We start from the raw sequence: 19,078 nt of genomic DNA, 5'->3' as shown, positions 1-19,078 counted from the left end.
GTTTCTGGACCCTCAGAAACCATTCTGTATGCCACTCCTGTGGTAAAGTGATTGATAGCCCCATTTAGGCTATGTGGGATAGTGATCAAAAGAATGGACATTGAAAGTCAGACAAACATGAGCTAAATCTAGCATTGGCAACCTGGAGTTAGTCATTTGACCTCTGAACCTCTATTTCTTCTTCTAAAAAATGACATTAATAATACCTACTTCACAGGGCTACTGTGAGGATTAAAAAGAGAAAATGTATGTAAAGAGTCCAGCACAGTGCCTGGAATATCTTAGTATTCTCAGCAGATGAAAATGGTTATTATTTAGTGATAATAGTCAGCCTTAATGGGTTTTTTGTGGTGCTTACCTGGATTTCACACTGGGCTCATCAGAAATTCAACATAGTCCTTCAGATTTCCACTTACGTGTGATTTATAATCTGAGAAAACACTAATGACCTTCATTTCCCCAGCCCATCCCCCAAGGCTGCTCCCATGGTACCGTGGACTTGCCCCAAACTAGTGCTTATCTCAAGGCAATGTAATTGCCTGGGTGTTTCTCCATCTCCCCCACTGGTTTCTGAGCTTCTCAAGAGCAGTGCCATATCTCTTTTATAGTCTGCAGTAGTCCCAGTGCCTAGCACAGTGCCTGACATATAATAGGTTCAAAATAAATCCTGAACAAATTAATAAGTGAGGACAAAACCAGCTTTCCCAGTAAACTTTTAGGAAAATAGTGTTGGTGGAGGTGGGAGAGCTCTTCATTCACTCTGCCTTGCCTGGAAGGCTAAAGCTTTGAGAGGGTCAGGAGGAGCAAAAGTGAAGACAAGTGGCCTTACCTGTCTTTCTCTCAATCACAATTCTTGGTCAACTAGCCCACGAATCTCTCGTTCCTCGTGATGTCTCTGAGTGCCTTCTGAGTCTTGAAAGGAAGGACATATTAGTCTGAATGCTTATCATTTTTAATTTGTATTTAAATTCTTTGGAAATTGACCTTCACTGTTAGAATATAGTGTAACTGTTTTTTAATTAAAGAGGTCATCTGATTAAATAACTCACACTATTCACTTGTCCTGTAATGTTACGGTAAGTTTATTAGAGTCTCTTATTTGAGAACTCCTGTTCTCATTGTTAACCGCACAGTGAAATCATCTCAGCTGGTCATTAAGCTCTGCTTCCTTCCAACCCTAGTAACACACAGATATTTGTAATCCCTCCAAATTCGAGAAGCTCCATTTAGTGTCTGCCTAGCAAGATAACAGGCTTACTGTACAGAAGTAACTTGGCCCTTTCTGATTTGGGTAGGTAATTATAAGTGGACAGTAGTTAGATCAGTTGGGGAATGGACTTTTCTGCCTAGTGGAGAATTTCCATATAGACCACACATATGATACCAATTTTCAGAGAATTGAAATGCACAGAAACAAAGCAAAAAATTTAAACTCTCTTTGATTTAAAGGGCACTTTATGATCAACTGGCTAATGTCAGCTACACAATTCAGCACACTCAGTATTGGAGATTGAGCTGATGCCATATGGCACTTAGGACATTCCCTGAGAGTTTATTTTAACCATTTACCTCTGTCTCATAAAATTAAAGAGCAGATTGTGGCAGGAAGAAAAAAAAAAAAAAAAGCAGTATTTCAGTTTTCTGGTTGCTAGGGCTGTAGATGGAGAGAATTTTATGACTACTTTCCAAAGCTTATATTCTGAAAGAAGGTTCATTTTTAATACAGAAATAATAAAAATGTAGGTGGCCTCAACAGCTGTAATTTTTATAAATTAAATGCGGAGATGCCTTCTGCCAACATTTGAAATTGGCATTCTGCACAGCCAAAAACTCTGATCTTCTCTGTTATCTAATTTGGGATTTTAGCTACTATTTCCAGGCTGTTAACGTCCACATCTGGACTCTCAGTGATACCACATCAGTATCGATCAGCAGCATCCTCTGCCCCAACAGGTGATAAATTTATTAGTAACTATCCAGCCTGCCCCAGCTTTAGGCAATCGTCTTCTTAAGAATTATAGTATTTATTCATGGGAGGATAATAAGACAAGGGAAGAAGTCAAATACTCTCACCCGTTAATTTGCAGCTGTTTCATACAGAGCTATGCTTCACAGAGAAAAGAGCCTGCAGCTCAGATATTATATAATGTCCCCTACTTTGCATAGGACACTGCGAATAATTTTTTTTTTTACAAGATGCACTTTATTTATGAGCAGCTTCCTCCATAGAAAGAGCTTGTTAGGGCTTAATGCTGATGAATGGAGACAGCACCATTCACACTTCCAGGTTATGGTCTGTCAGTGCTTTCATTATATGCACTAATTTACCAGGATTTATTTATTTTCTCACAAATGTAAAAGTGTGCTCCAAGCTAAACATGCTGTCTGGGCATCTGAGGGAAGTGTATTCCTTGGTTGTTCGTCCCACCTCTATCCCACCCACCCTGCATCACTGCCTAACCTTGTGGTAATCGCACAGATCTATATATTTTTTGCTTGCTCTAAAAATGAATACTGGTTAAAATTTTAAACCCTGGAAGTGAGTCTTTTCAATGCAGTTTAATTCCTTTCTCATTCAAAGACTGTGCCTTCCATTGTATTTTAAGTGCTAATGAAAACCCTGTCAAGTAAGCACATCAAGGGACGTGACCCTTGGAACAAATTATGCCCACAGCATTGGGTAACAAATTTTGGAAATCTGGGTACAACTCTATCAAAATATGAACGTCATATTGAATCTGTAAGATCTTGCTAGCCCCAGATGGCTTTATGTGCTCTGAAATCACTCACGTCCCCATCTCTGAAGAATAAAACTTAAAATAGACTGGGCATGTGCTACCTCCTCCCACTCGGTCTAACAAACAGTAATAGATCATACTGCGTCATCAACATCCCTGGGCTATAATGATACTCGGTATGGGAGATGACCACGCCCCCTCCCGCTCCCCAGCCAAGTAATGGCAGAAATAATTCTCTTTTTCTTACCCGTGATTTCCAGTTTGGTTTTTAACCTCAGTGAAAATTAAATACCCTTTAAACCTCACCAGCGAAGAGTTTGTAAAACTAGTTGTTTGGGGAATTTGTCTGTGTGTTGGTTGTTTGGTTGGTTCATTGGTTGGGGTAGGGAAATGAGAGGAAATGAAAATATGTACATATAAAATATGCCTCGATGCATACATAAAACACCTATCACACAGTCCCTCAAAGCCCTTTCTACTATTTCTTTTTCAACTCCAAACATCAGTATAGCCCAATTAAATTTAATTAAAGAATCTCAAAAATTGGAGTATTTTGGAATTTGGACCGCGATAAAAGAAATTGCTACACAAATATATGAAAGGAGAGTATCCTACAAACTGTCAGCCAAATAAGCCCCGAAGGCCAACAACGAGGATTTAATAAGCCTCATCTGTGGAGTTCAGCTGACAGGAACAGAGAGAGAGCAGTTCAGTGTTTAGAAGTTCACAAAATTTAAAAGTGGGAAAACCATGTAAGTCCAAGATTATCCTCCCCAGATCAGGCCAAACTCCACCCTCTGACGGGGGTGAGGAGTGTAGTAGTCAAGGAACAGAATGGTCCCCCCTGATGTCTGCATAAAGATGTATGTTTCTGTACTGCTAGTTTCTGTAGGAATACATTTGTCTATACCTTTTGGGAATCTGTTTCAATTTTCAGGGATCTGATTCTCTAAGTTTATCATCTCCCAGTTAGAGCAACACTTTCACAGCACTCCTCTGAGTCTTGCTTTCCACGTGCCTGAATTCTTGGTCCTTTGGCGCGCACAGAACTTGGCACAGTGCCATTCAGTATGCGTTTGGTGAATAATTCATGATTTCATACACTTCAAGGCTGTCTGCTCTTAGCCTTTCTCTCTCCAGATGTGAGTCTTGATCTTTCAGTTCATCCTCTTATGACAGCCAGATTTCCAAGTTCACATTCAGTGATATTGAATACAGAGGTCATAGAAGGTGATCCCAAATCATAGGCCTGCCACACACCAGACCAAATTCTAGGCATTTAAGCAGTTGATTTCGCCAAAACACAAAGAAAAATATAAGGCAGAGATACCCCTTGATTCATCTTCAGTCCATATATTTTGGAGATGAAAGAAATGTTCCTGTGCCATCATCCTTTGACCTGCCGCGGTCTTAAAAGTCTTTTTAAAGACCTTCTTTAAGGTCTTTATGCCACCAAAAATAATAAAGGGACTTACTGACATGGAATTCCCCTTGTTTGGACCTGCTGGTTTCCTTGGAGAACTCACCAAAACGTAGATGACTTTAGAGGCCTTCAGGGAAAGTTAAGATGAACCTGGGGCTTCCCTGGTGGTGCAGTGGTTGATAATCCGCCTGCCAATGCAGGGGGCAAGGGTTCGAGCCCTGGTCCCAGAAGATCCCACATGCCGCAGAGCAACTAAGCCCGTGCGCCACAACTACTGAGCCTGCGCTCTGGAGCCCGCGAACCACAACTACTGAGCCCGCATGCCACAACCACTGAAGCCTGCGTGCCTAGAACCTGTGCTCTGCAACAAGAGAAGCCACCGCAATGAGAAGCCCACGCACCACAACAGGCCCAATGCAGCCAAAAATAAATAAAATAAATAAATTTATTTTTAAAAAATGAATCTGTAACTCTTATAGATGTTAAGGATTAATACTTCGTGAGGAACATCAGGATTAATCAAAGTACATCATAAAGTCGAGCCTTAATATTAACCTCCTGCCAATGAATTAGCTCATCTAAAGGCAGTTTATTAAGTTGGGTTTATAAAATGTCTTTAGATGAGTTCACTCTTTGCCAGGAAGATTATTGCGCGTGTGTGTGTGCGTGTGTGTGCATGCACGCATGAGCACTAAGAGGGCACGCTGGTTATCACAGATCGTCCTCACTTTAACGTACATTCTGAGTTTCACAAGGTCTGAGTAAAGGAAAACTAGGGGGCTTCCCTGGTGGCGCAGTGGTTGAGAGTCCGCCTGCCGATGCAGGGGACGCGGGTCCGTGCCCCGGTCCGGGAAGATCCCACACGCCGCGGAGCGGCTGGGCCCGTGAGCCACGGCCGCTGAGCCTGCGCGTCCGGAGCCTGTGCTCCGCAACGGGAGAGGCCGCAACAGCGAGAGGCCCGCGTACCGCAAAAAAAAAAAAAAAAAAAAAAAAAAAAGAGAAAAGGAGAACTAGGAAAAGACTAAATTGTAAACTAATTTTAAAGTAATGCCATGTGGTTATTTTCAAAGTAGCAAGGGAAGCAGGAGTTGAACCATATGTTCTTTATCAGTGTCTGACACTTTTTAAATGCATTATTTCATCAGATACTTACTACAACCTAGGCATAGAATAACCAACTCATCCGAGTTTGTCTAGGACTGTCGCAGGTTTAAAACTGAACCCTGCCTCAGTCCCAGGCAAGCCAGGACAGTTGGTCACTTTAGCCAAGTAAAGCAGTAAAAGGTGTTCTGAGACCAATTTCCAGCATGGGGAGAACCACCAACACCACCAAGCAATTCTACACCAGTTGGGTGTCCTACGATTTCACTTAATTCTGACGCGGTCTACCCGTAAATAGTATCAGATCCCACAGGTTAAGGGGTGAGTCCTGCAAGCCTGCCTTCCCCCAACACCACTTCACATGCCAATCACAAGTCCAGGTTGTCACCCGTGTTTCTGACAGAACTACTATAGATAGGAGGTTCCAACAACTCCCTTCTTGGGTTCCATTGTTTTAGTAGAGCGGCTCAGCTAACTCAGAGAAACAGCTTACTCACTAGATAACTGGTTTATTATTAAAGGATGTAACTCAGGAACAGCCAGATGGAAGAGATGCATGGGGCAAGGTATGGGGAAAAGGAGAGGAAGCTTCCAGGCCCTCTCCAGGTGCACCATTCTCCCCAAATCGCCCTGTGTTCACCAACATGGAAGCTCTCCAAACCGTGTCCTTTTGGGTTTTCAGTGGAGGCCTCATAATCATAATTGATTAAATCATTGGCCATTGGCGTTTGAACTCAATCTCCAGCCCAGGTCAGGAGGTGGGACTGAAAGTTCCAATCCTCTAATCACCAGGTTGGTTCTCCTGGCAGCCAGCCTATTCTTCGTGGGGCCAAAGTCACCTCATTAACATAACAAAAGTCACCTTTATCTCTCTCGCCACAGGCAATCCCAAGAGTTTTAGGAGCTCTGTGTTAGAAAAGGGAACGGTGAACAAAATTCTTTATTATAAATCACAATATCACAGGCAGATAATCTTTTCCATATTTTACCAAAGAGGAGGCTGAATGACTCAATCAAAGTCACACATCAGTAGTAAGTGGTGCATTCAGTATTAGAACCCCAGCCTTCTAACTGCTTTTATATATTTTCCAAGAAACAAGACTGTAATTAGCAGTGTGTAAAACTGTGAGAATTTTATTGACTTTTATTTTTTCTAGAAGCTTAACCATTCCTTTTGTGACACCATAATTTTGCTCTCCAGCTCCCCTCTTAACAGATAATACAGAGAAAAAACTCAGTCCAGTTTATCAGAATTATTACAGACTCTGTTAACTGAGTGTGAATTGATGAAAATAATTTTAATGCTTTCCAAGTCAGTTATTTCTAATGCAACTATGAAAATAAGCAGCGGCCTATGCATCTGCACTCTAAAAGAAATGTAACATACACTGCCTCCCCTGTCTTTTCCCATTTGTCTTAGAGGATTTTTTTTTTTCTTTTTGTGGGAGTAAGCAAGTATCAGGGGGGTGGAAAATGTAAAACTGGACAACAAAACTATTAGACTGGCTTTCTCTCCGCATATTACATTTTGTCGTTTCTTCTCGATACACAGAGGAGTGAATGTGTGTCCAGACAAACCTCTCCCGTTACTGTTCTGTCTGTGCTGAGCAAAATTGAATCCATATGTCTTTAAAATGCCTTTTCATTTCTATGGCTTCTTTCAAAATACTGATCTTGGTGCAAATGTGGCCCTCTAGACTACTAATGCTCAATTGCTCTTCCCCAACAGGCATCACAGTTGATAGGCATGGATTCATTTACTTTGTGGATGGGACTATGATTCGGAGAATTGATGAGAATGCTGTGATCACAACTGTAATCGGCTCAAACGGTCTGACTTCCACACAACCACTGAGCTGTGACTCGGGAATGGACATCACTCAGGTAGGCACCAATGGTTTTCAAGCGCTATCACCATTTGGCATCATGGAAATGGATAACAATTTTCTCGTACAGAAATTAGGTAGAAAGGAAGCCTGGCGTATCCATTATAACACCAGATAGCAGAAGTTTCTCTTTATGTAAGTTACTTTTTTCCTCCTCAGAAAAACTCAGTTGAGAGAAAAGAGTAAACTAGGATGGGAGTAACACTGGGTGGAATGTTGGCGTGAACATTAAAGTCTTTCAAATTTGAATCAATTAGAGGGTAAGGCCAATTTCACTTATTGACTATGGTCCAAGATATGTAATTTTATTGTTTTTGAATGATACAATAACTCACATTTGGAAAAGTACTGACTACTAAAGTCTGGACATCTTTTTTAATGAATATATGAGCATGGCTTATTATTCATGTCTATGTAAATAGCTATTTCTAGGGCAGTTTTTTGTTTGTTTTAGTGGGGTTTTTTTTTTTTGAAGTAAAAGCAACATTCCCTCTGAGATCTATTTTACATGTATTTAGGAAAGCCTTCTGCCAATGAGAATAAAAGGGAAAATTCAGTGTAGTTCCCATCTGAGTTCAAAATTCTGATTTTACCAGAATTATGCAAAATCAGGAATAGACCTATAGAGATTACAGAGCATAGAGCACAGTCCCAGCACCTTGTGGATGACTTTCTTAGTTTGCAGACACAAGCAGTTGGTATGTTCAGTGAGGGAAACAGACTAGACAGTCGTCAAAGGGACTTTCAAACTAACATTCCATGAATCTGTGACTCTGAAGAAGTAGATTATCTTTTCAAGTGAATCACAGTAGAAGTTGAGAGCTTTAGAATTGGTTAGCGTATCAGAGAGGATGGTTTTGACTGCAAGTAGTAAGACACTTAACTAAAAGTGATTTGGACAATAAGGTTTCATTAATTCACATAGTGAGATGACCAGAAGTAGACAAAGGTGTCGGCAGATTTCCGTCTTGTGTCACATTGGCCAGAAGTGAGTCACTGGAACTGGGTCAACCTCCCTGAGCAGACTGCTACCTAATTCTAGAACCCAAATCAGGGTTCTGTTAGCAAGGAATGAAGGATTGCTCTTCAGTAGGCAACCAGCAATATTCTCCACAGTTAGGGTGCCCCTGCCTCACCCCAGAACCTCAGAAAATAGTCAATTAGAGTCAACTACAAAAATAGGATAGGAATTGGAAGGCCTGGAAAGCTGACAAAATGAATGAACCCTCTTTAAGAGAGATAAGAGTGGATGAGGCTATCAAGTCCTAGAGCAGCCTAACTTTCCACGATGCAAAGTCCTGCGGGAGGCAAGCAAAAGGACCATTATTTATGGCAGTGAGGAAGGGCTGAATGTGTTCATATGGAGGAGGGGGACGAAAGAGAGAAGGTGCACGTATATGATTCACTTGTGGGATAGTTTTAACTTAAAATAGAGCACTTAGTACTGCAGTCAGTCAGCGCTAAACAATTTATCTGTTTCGGTGTGGAAAGTCATGCTGAAAAGAGAATTCTTTGTCTAAATAGAGCAAACATAGGATCCTCATCACCATGAGAAGGGTTCTTTTTCACACGACACCTCGCAAGCCGTAATTGCCACCGTAAAAGCTACCTCATCCCTTTCAGGTTGGCATGTAGAGTGCAGCGCACTGAACAGGAGACAGAGTCACAGTTTCTCTATGGCATTTCATTCCAAGCCTCAGTTTCCCTGACAGTAGCCCCCTTCCCTTTTCCTTACACAACATCAGCTTGAGAAAAGCAGTTGTTTTTTGGGGGGGAGGTGGGGAGGAGATGGAGAGTTAAGTGGGGTGGGTCAGGGTACATGTTCGAAACCAGCAGGACAGCCTGGGAGAGAAATCAGGCTTCATGTCCAAATTATTTGGCTTCTCTCTCCGCTGCTGTCCATCACTTCGTGTTGTGTGCTTCAAGCACCCTAAAGAGTATCTAGCATTTTTCCTCTTAGGCCGGCACAGGACAATGAGGCTGGACTGATGTCTACTTCAGTGTCGAGAGTATGACCTTCCACTTTTATTAGGAGCCTGCTTCTCATGGCCCCAATCCTTCAGACTGGAACTTCTTCTGCTGGTCCAAATCCCCTTCCCTACCCTCCTTACACCTCACCTCTTCCACGGGACCCTTCCCTAATGCTTCTAATCCTCTCTGTGGTCTCATTTCCCTCCCTGGAATTTAATATCACAATGTTTAATATATAATCCGCTCTCTGTTGCCAAACTATGTATCCAACGAGTTTCCCACTGTACCTTCTTTGGACATGCATAGTAAGTGCTCAGCAGGCATAGTTAACACATATACCAATATGAAAAAGACACTATGGTACAAAGAATACGAAGGAGTTAAGTGCGGGCAATGTGGTGAAGGACCTTATAAGCCTGATGGAGTTCCAGTTTTATCCAGTGGGCAATGGGGAGCCAATGAGAGCATTAAGCAGGAAAATGCATTTTTTAAATAGTCTTAAACCTGGAAATACATTTTTAAAGGAGCATTCTAGCTGTAGTATAGAGAATCAAGTGGAGGGAAACAGTATTAGAGGCAGGGAGACCACTTAAGAAGCAGTCAAAGCAATATAGGTGTGACAGGGACAAAACATCAATAAATAAATGATTAGTCCCTTTTCAAGAAACTTCAGTGCAAATTAAATTGCTTTCCAATTTTTTTTTTTTTTTTGGCTGTTCAGGTGATATTTCTTTGAGATACAACTCCGTGATGACCCTGACTGTGAAGCTTCTCAGCTTCATGCGGGTTACATAGGCACGCAATGATAATGGCCAAGCCTAAAGTATCAGCAGTGTGGATTAAGAAAGCTAGACAGGGGCTTCCCTGGTGGCGCAGTGGTTGCGCGTCTGCCTGCCGATGCAGGGGAACCGGGTTCGCGCCCCGGTCCGGGAGGATCCCACGTGCCGCGGAGCGGCTGGGCCCGTGAGCCATGGCCGCTGGGCCTGCGCGTCCGGAGCGTGTGCTCCGCAACGGGAGAGGCCACAGCAGTGAGAGGCCCGCGTACCGCAAAAAAAAAAAAAAGAAAGCTAGACAGATTAGTGAAATATTGGAGCTACAATCAAAGAACTTGCTGACTGACAATCTTGGAATTAAGGAAGTATGTGTATAGTGGTACCATTCATTGAGATAAGAAATACAAGAAGAGGAGAAGCAGGTTTGGGTGAGGGTTGGGTGAGGGGTTTATTTGGGGGCAAACTGAGTTTGAGGTACCATTGCATGTTCAGGTAAATACATCTGGCAGGCAATTGGATATCAAGGCCTAAAATGAAGATGAGATTTGGGATTATCAGTTTTATCCCATGGTAATGGCAAATAGGGAAGTGGGTGAGATCTTCCAGGGAGGGTACATAAGCAGTAAGAAAAGAGAAGGCTTCAGACCAAACTCCAGCGATAACAGTATTCAAGAGAAGGATGAGGAAAAGGAACCCACAAAAAGGAGACTGAGATGAAGAGACCTGACAAGTAGGAAGAAAACCAGGAATGCATGTGGTCCATAAACGCAAGGGAAGCCAGCTTTTCAAAAGGAAGGGAACGGTTAATATCAAATGCTGCTTAGAGGTCACGTAAAATGAGGTGTGTTGTTGTTGTTGTTGTTGCTTTAAGAAGCCGTTTGGTTGGACAGCATTCGTGACTCTGATAAGAGTGCCTTTGGTACAGTGCAATTTAATTGGAGTTGGACTGCAGTGGTAGAGTGGGAGGTGAGGAAGCGAAGAAAGTGAAAATAGATCACTCTTTTGAGATGTTTGGCTGGGAAGGGGGAGGATCTGGCATTGAAGCAAATCAGCACCCAGGTGCGGCACAGGTGGACAAAAGCTGGAAGACCCCAAAGGAAATGCTCTGGGTCAAAGTGTCTACCGGGAGGAAGCCAGCGTGTGGCACAGCTTCCCAGGTGCTCAGCCTCTATGGACAGAGTTTCCACTGTCTGTTTAGACCCTGGTGGAAGACTGGGGACTTAGGTTTCCCATGACTCTGCTTAAGAACATGGGCTGTCTTGAGCTGGAAGGAAGAAAGCTGAGTAGGGAGCTTCATAACGCCTTCCAAGAGGAAAGCCCCAGTTGTTTATAGTAGTACTTACAGTGATCCAGCTGAGCTTACACAGTGCTCAGTTTTATATTTCGGTAAATCAAAATATATTGATGGGTGAGGGTAGAGACAAATGTCTAAATGAGAGCGCACAGATTCTGCTGACAGGCACAGGCAAGAGAAGAAATAGAGGCCTGTGCTGCAGCATGAAGAATTGAATCAGACCTTATGAAGAGCTTACTGATTCTAAGACAATGTGGCAGTATCATACATTATCAAAAGATCTTATAGAATCCCCACCTTTTGAAACTTTTAAAGCAAATGTTGGATAGCAGTAATCTATGACTGCTTGGAATACAGGCCTCTCTGGAATCAGGAAGATGGATCAACTGTTTTCTCAAGGTCCCTTACAACATCATGAAGGTTTCTCTACAGAAATATAACCCAATTGCTAAAGTTCCTTGTTACTCTCCCTACATTTCAAAACCAAAAGGTCCTGGGCATTCTCTGGCTGTCCAGTGGTTCGGACTCGGCGCTTCCACTGCCTGGGGGGCCTGGGTTCGACCCCTGGTCGGGAAACTAAAATCCCACACACAAAAAAAAAAAAAAAAAAAAAAAAGTCCTCATGCTAGCATAGTATAATACCTTTGGAAGCTGGGACGTGATGCCTTTGTTTTCTGTTCTTTTCTGAGGCAAACCTGAGCCCCTGGGAAGAATCAATCCTCAAAAGCGTGCCCTAATCCTCAGCAGATTATGAATATTCTCCTTCTGTTAATTCTAATAATGACTGCGACTACTTATTGAGAGCTTACTATGTGCCAGGAACTATGCTAAGCATCTTACTCACACTGTTCCATTTTATCTCCACTACCCAACCACCCTTGAGAGAAGAAGCCACCCTCCCCATCTACAGAGAAGAAAACTGGTAGTCAGCAGGCTTATGTATTGTGCTTTGACCATAGCGTTATTAAGTCATACAGCCAAGAGTTGCGCAAAAACTTTCTGACCCTCAGTGTGCAGTTTTCCCACCTCTGCATTTTCAACGACAACTGGAGATGACCAAATATAATTGTATTTAGTGGGTGACAAATGTCATTTGGCTGAGGAATATGCTGTTTATTCCCAGAATGTGTGGTTAGTGGCACTTAGGAAAGAGTTTAGTAAAATCTAATCATCTCAAGAAATGAAATTTGCTTTGACAATAAAATCAGCCATTTGTTCAAAATCAATATGTTTCTTTGATTTACTGAAATGTGAAACTGAACTCTCGGTATAAACTCTGAAGCATAACTGCCCATTGTAAGCACTGCTATAAGCAACCAGGCCTTTCACTTCAGGAGATGAGTTGATTATGAGGAGACTGGGCTCTTTATTTCCGTTGCTGCTTTTGACTCATCTTGCTCTGGTAACTCACTTCCATCTTGTGCCTGACTAGAATGGAATTGAGAGTTGGACCAAGTCTCTTGGTGCGCTAGCGAATTTGAGAACTGACCTACTCCTTGGGGCCAGCCCAGTGCTCTCCCCAAAATCAGCCCAATAGCAGATGCACAAGCAACATGGACCTCTTGTAGGCAGATCATCCTGCTGACCCACTGACCATAATGTGCACACTTTGAGTATCCAATACATAACCAGTCCTCCGTCTATGCCTGTTGGATCATCTTTATACTACAAAGTGCTTCCCCAAAGCACTCATTTGTCCGATGGGCCTAACAAGCGGAAGGAGGCATCATTCATGGTTATGAAAGAAGAACAGTATCTGGTTCTTTGGAGGAGCCAACCTTGACCCCATGCATTCAATCTATTGAGCTAGTCTACTGGGAATTCTCCTCTTCTCCCCAGTCATTCCCTCCAGAATATTCTCACCATTTAGTAATAGTCCAGCCTCTCCTCAAATGCCTCTTGGGATAGGGAACTCACTACCCTTCCCCAGCAGCGCATTCCATCTTTGAATGTCTCTGACTGATGGAAAGCTCTTCTGGGATCCCGCTAACTTTTTAATCTTCCTTTAACTTTCGCCATCTAGTCTTTACTGCAACTCTTTAGGCCTCGTGGTATGAATTAATCTGTCTTCTATAAAATAAATATATTTGTGAACCAAGCACTATATACTGAGTACTTTCATATATATTATCTTATTTAATCCTCATGACAGTCCTTCAAGGGAAGTATTATGTTCCCCTATTTTTAATAAACATGAAAAACAAGGTTCAGAGGAGTTGAGAAACTTGGTCAAGGTCACACAACCAATAAGTGGCGGAGTTGAAATTTGAACCTGGTTGACCTGATGCCAAAGTTCACATTCTTTTCACCAAACTGCCTTCTCCACATGACAGCCTTTTCAATATATGTGAACAACTCTCTCAGGCCTCCTAAGTCACATTCCTGATTCATTTAACTGTACGTCACTTGCCACGGTTTTGAGTTCCTTCACCATTCTCCTCATTCTTCTCTGAACATGTTCCCATTTATCAATATCTCTTTGAAAGTGAGGCTTCCAGAAATGAGTAAAATAATCCAGATGTGCTCTGACTAACTCAGAGGTAGAATGAGGACTATCAACCCTCTTTCTCTATTCTCTGTTTCGGGTCATCTTGCCTGGTGGTTTTCAGAAGGACTTTTGCCGAAGAACATTTACTTCAAACAAAAGAAGACCCCATTTATAAAACTGATGCAAACAGCAGATTCAAACAAGAAGTAGTATCCTAGGACCTTCTCTGTTCAAGCTCACTCCCACCCAGTGGTAGTTTGCATGGCAACCCCCAAAGCACTTGTGCAACCTGCTAGGGAAATAAAGAGCACAGGTTAAGAAACCACAGTTAAAGTTGAGTTGGATTTTTGGACACTTTTGACATACGATGTGATGACAGAGGACTAAAAATTCACATGTCGCTCATCCCCATCTCCTCATCTTGTACTTGCACTGTTGGTTTTTCGATTGTTTTGACTGTGACCCCCAGTAAGAGTTATATTTTACACCATTATTCAGGATATATAGTTGAAATAAAAGTTTCATGAAACAATACTGACTTACCCTTACTACACATACATCATAGTACCGGATCTTATGTTAGTCTGTATTCAATTCCATCTCATTAGATTCAGTCCCTATCTTTGTATTCTGCTATTATCCAATATCTTCACTACCCTTCCCAACCTTGTGTCACCTATGGACGTGATGAATGCCTTCTATGTCTTCATCCATGATAACAACTGATGGATAGATAGGCCAAGATGAAATTGTGGCACCACTAGTGTAGTCATCTCTTACATTGTGAATCCATCTGTTTGAACTATCACCTATGGGTTGTGATTCATAGTGGATCAGGAAAGCAATATGATGGCCTATGACTAGTTTTCAAGAAAAATGAAACAGAACAAAAAAAAAATCAGAGTGCATCATATGTGGTAAGGGTAAATAAGTATTGTTTCATGAAACTTTTATTTCAATTGTATATCCTGAATAATGGTCTAAAATATAATCCTTACGGAGGGTCACAGTCAAAACAAGCTTGAAAGCCACTACACCCACCTATATTTCCCCTAACTTATCCACAAAGGTATCATGAGAAACCTTACCAAGTTGGTAACTCTGTTTAAAAGAAAATAAGAATCCCTTGACATAATTTGTTTCCAGCCATAGTATCTATAAACACTATTTCCTCATCTAAGAACTAAGAAACAACTGTTTAATAACCCATTCCACGACCTTTCCTAAATCAACATCAGGTTCCCTCCTTACAGTTTGTGGGGCACATCTTCGGATTCTTCCTGAGGTCAGACCTATGTTTAACCACCTCTAATTGTCCAACTCATCTTCTACTGCCCAGTATTCCTCAGTGATTGTAAAAATTGGTTCTAAAAACTCGTTTGCAATTCTCTCTAAGAGGTAATTCTTTCTGTCCAGGAAACTTGAACTCAGTTTAAAGAAGTTTGGTGCTATTTTACAGTCCCTTCACCCATCTTGGACTTTAGTAACTTTGACTCAATGTTCTTTGTGGTCATTCTGTTTAACAAAGGAAACAAAACTTTCCTCTCTCTCATCCGTCTGCATTATACCACCTGCCCCAAGCCGATATAGTCTTCAGGTCTCTATGTGCCTGAAGAAAAACTATTTTCTATTGTTCTTTAAATTTTTTGCAAGTCTCAGATACCCTAACCACAACTGTATAGAAGGAGAAATATAAGCCTCCTCTTTGAAATCTACATGTCAATTCAATTTTATACAAGTGGATTCAGCATTTCCTGTTGTTTTGAAAAACTACATATAATAACATTCATGCATGAAAAGTTACAGCAATCCAGGGAGAACAAAGAAAAGAATCAGTAGTTTTAGTACACAAAAGGCACCTTCTTTTCCCCTTTTTAAACTCTTTCCTAATGTGCCTCATCGTCTCTTCTTCTCTCCCCTGCCAACCTTTTCATTTCTACAGAATGTCCTCCATCACCCTGAGTGATATGGATGCTACTGAAACTCAAGTTCTTCAGGGGTTACTTGCCTTTCTTTGTGCACTTCCATCACTCTCCCATGTGCACACTGAAAGAGAACAGAATTAGATCTTTGGAATGAAGGCCATTACAAGTGAAATTCCCTGCAGGGACAGACTTCTGAATTTTGTGAAGCTCTGTAGGGAATCAAGAAAATATGAATTATAATAAGTTTGCTTGAATAAAGGGGAGAAAAAAAAAGTTTATTTTAAAAGTTCTTGGCACCAGAGATGAAAATCTCACCACCTCCACTCCCTCCACCACACCCTCCCAATGCCTCAGTGACTATGGAACCTATCTCACTGTCAAAGCAAAGAAACGGTCTGTGGCCACACTCCAGATAATTCAGACCAAGGGATGTGCGGTGGAAGGAAGGAGTGACTTGCCGGTAAATGGCAAGACAGGGAAGATGTAAGCAAGTTAATCTGAAATATCTGTAAACACCTCTATCAGGAGCCAGCAATACCAGTGGGCAGCAGGGACAGCTAGGTGGGAGTAAAAGAGAGGTGACAAAAAGGATAAGAGAAGTTTAGGGAGTGGAGAATGGCTCAAAGAGCAGATTAATGAGGCCCAGGGAGTAGTAAAATGAAACCAAAAAAGTTATTTGACAGCCCTTGTGCCAACCATTTACTTCATCCGATTTGGCTGGTTAGTTTAAACAACTAAATCAACCACTTTTTTTTTTTTTTTTTTGGCCTTGCCTTGCAGCACGTGGGATCTTAGCTCCCCAACCAGGGATCGAACCCACGTGCCCTGCAGTGGAAGCGCAGAGTCTTAATCACTGGACTACCAGGGAAGTCCCTGAATCAACCACTTCTATAGTGACCTCCAAATAATGAACTGGATGGTATTAAAACATATCAGGAGAAAGAAAATCTGCTACATACAGCCAATGGAATATTATATAGCCTTTAAAAAGAAGGAAACCTTGTCACATCCTACAACGTGGATGAAACTTGAGGAAATGCAAAGTGAGATAGACCAGTCACAAAAAGACATATACTGTATGAGTCCACTCATATGCAGTATCTAAAGTAATCAAGATCATAGAGACAGAAAGTAGCAAGGTAGATACCAAGGGGAATGGAGAGAGGGAATTAATGTTTAATGGGTATAGAGTGTCATTACTGCAAGATGAAAAAGCTCTAGAGATCTGTTGCCCAACAATGTGAATATACTTAACACAACTGAACTGCACACTTAAACAAGGTTAAGATGGTAAAAATGTTATGCTATGCGTGGTTTTTTTTTTTTTCACAATAATAATAAACTCATACCGACCAAACCTCCAATGGATTTTCTCACTTTCTTTCCCTATTCTCATGCCTGGACAGCATCAGTAGTGCAGCAGTCTTGCTGCTCGGCAGTCGGTTCTTGCAGCAGTCCAGATATAAGCATCCTAAGTCAGGAATGTTCTGCTCTATTCATCTGAGCCACGTGCACTCTGTCAACCCACATCAGTCACAGCCAGTCCCTCCCGCGGATCCAAAGGCTCATGAACGTAAAAATGGGGGAGGGGGAAGTGCTACTCTCTAAGGTAAAGAGGAAACTTAGTCTACACCAACCGTGGCAGGAAGGCGCTGCTCACTTAGCCACGCTCTTCTCAAAGAGCTCAAAATATTGATAACCTTAAATGTGAAAGTACTTAAATTAGAGAGTGATGACAATTGACTAAAAATGAGCAAACTTCCTGTCAGACACGTTTATAAGCTTGGAACAATTATTCACTTCTTCAGGAGTACTAAGGCATATTTTACCAGTTCTCTGGACAATTTCCTAATCACCCACTTCCCTCTGTCTAAGGTAGCATGTCTAGTAGAAAGAACATAGCCAGTCCTGGGTGTGAGTCCAGATTCTGCCATTTATTAGCAGTGCAACCTCAGGCAAGTTGCTTAAAGTCTCTGTGTCTGAGCTTCCTCAACAATAGAAAGTGGGATAAAAGCCCGTATTGTCTCCTAAGGCTATTGTGGTAGTTAAACAAGAAAACAAATACGAAAGACTTTTGTTTCTGAAAAGCACTTGCAACTGTAAATTGTTGGTGTTAATCAGAAGTGAAGAGAGAGGTCATATGGCACTACATGTAACCTTGGCTTTTGTTTTCCTTTGCCCCACCAGTTAGGTGAGTGGCATGTGGAAAGAAGGTTTCACAAACCTCCAACTATATAGCAATCAAATTATACTGTCACACAGCATGAGATGGCAGTTAATGTTGTTCAGACTCTGATTTGACAACAGCATCAAGAACCATAAAGAAAGTTGACTTTAGGAGTCCCTAGTGACTCTCCACATTACTCACCTGTAAAGGAGTGATCCATTAGCGTTTATGGCTGGAAATTACAAAATAGCACTAAATAAACAATGCTTCTAGTTGCCATTTCTAGATTTGAGGAAAAGAACATCTATTTTTGAATCATTTATTCTGTTATCCTCTGAAACATGGCAATGTATTTTCTTTCAATGTTTTATTTTATTTTTTAATTTTTTGTTAACATCTTTATTGGAGTATAATTCCTTTACAATGGTTTGTTAGTTTCTGCTTTATAACAAAGTGAATCAGCTATACAGGTACATATATCCCCATATATCCTCTCTCTTGCGTCTCCCTCCCATCCTCCCTGTCCCAACCCTCTAGGTGGTCACAAAGCACCGAGCTGGTCTCCCTGTGCTATGTGGCTGCTTACCACTAGCTATCCATTTTACATTTGGTAGTGTATATATGTCCATGCCACTCTCTCACTTCGTCACAGCATACCATTCCCCCTCCCAGGGGCCTCAAGTCCATTCTCTACATCTGCATCTTTATTCCTGTCCTGCCCCTAGGTTCTTCAGAACCATTCTTTCTTAAGATTCCATCTATATGTGTTAGCATACGGTATTTATTTTTCTCTTTTTTCTGAGTTACTTCACTCTGTATAAGAGACTCTAAGTCCATCCACCTCACTACAAATAACTCAATTTCGTTCCTTTTTATGGCTGAGTAATATTCCATTCTATATATGTGCCACATCTTCTTTATCCATTCATCTGTCGATGGACACTTAGGTCACTTCCATGTCCTGGCTATTGTAAATAGAGCTTCAGTGAACATTGTGGCACATGACTCTTTTTGAATTATGGCTTTCTCAGGGTATATGCCCGGTAGTGGGATTGCTGGGTCATATGGCAGTTCTATTTTTACTTTTTAAGGGAACCTCCATACTGTTCTCCACAGTGGCTGTATCAATTTACTTTCCCACCAACAGTGCAAGAGGGTTCCCTTTTCTCCACACCCTCTCCAGCATTTATTGTTTGTAGATTTTTTGATGATGGCCATTCTGACTGGTGTGAGGTGATATCTCATTGTCGTTTTGATTTGCATTTCTCTAATGATTAATGATGTTGAGCATTCTTTCATGTGTTTGTTGGCG

At 41.6% G+C, this 19,078-nt stretch overlaps 1 protein-coding gene across 14 annotated transcripts in view; it reads left to right on the top strand.

The window, feature by feature from the left end:
- The window catches only part of TENM1 (teneurin transmembrane protein 1), an 813,855-nt gene that overhangs the window by 727,211 nt on the left and 67,566 nt on the right, over positions 1-19,078 (top strand). For all 14 annotated transcript variants that reach the window (XM_028482674.2, XM_028482672.2, XM_028482671.2 and 11 more), the window contains one exon: positions 6,992-7,146. In XM_028482674.2, coding sequence (XP_028338475.1) covers positions 6,992-7,146 — 155 coding nt within the window. The remainder of the gene's footprint in view (positions 1-6,991; positions 7,147-19,078) is intronic.

This window comes from Physeter macrocephalus, chromosome 21 (assembly GCF_002837175.3).
Source record: "Physeter macrocephalus isolate SW-GA chromosome 21, ASM283717v5, whole genome shotgun sequence".
Taxonomy (NCBI): domain Eukaryota; kingdom Metazoa; phylum Chordata; class Mammalia; order Artiodactyla; family Physeteridae; genus Physeter; species Physeter macrocephalus.
The sequence above is the reverse complement of the archived record's forward strand: the minus strand, read 5'-3'. Positions and strand labels throughout refer to the sequence as shown.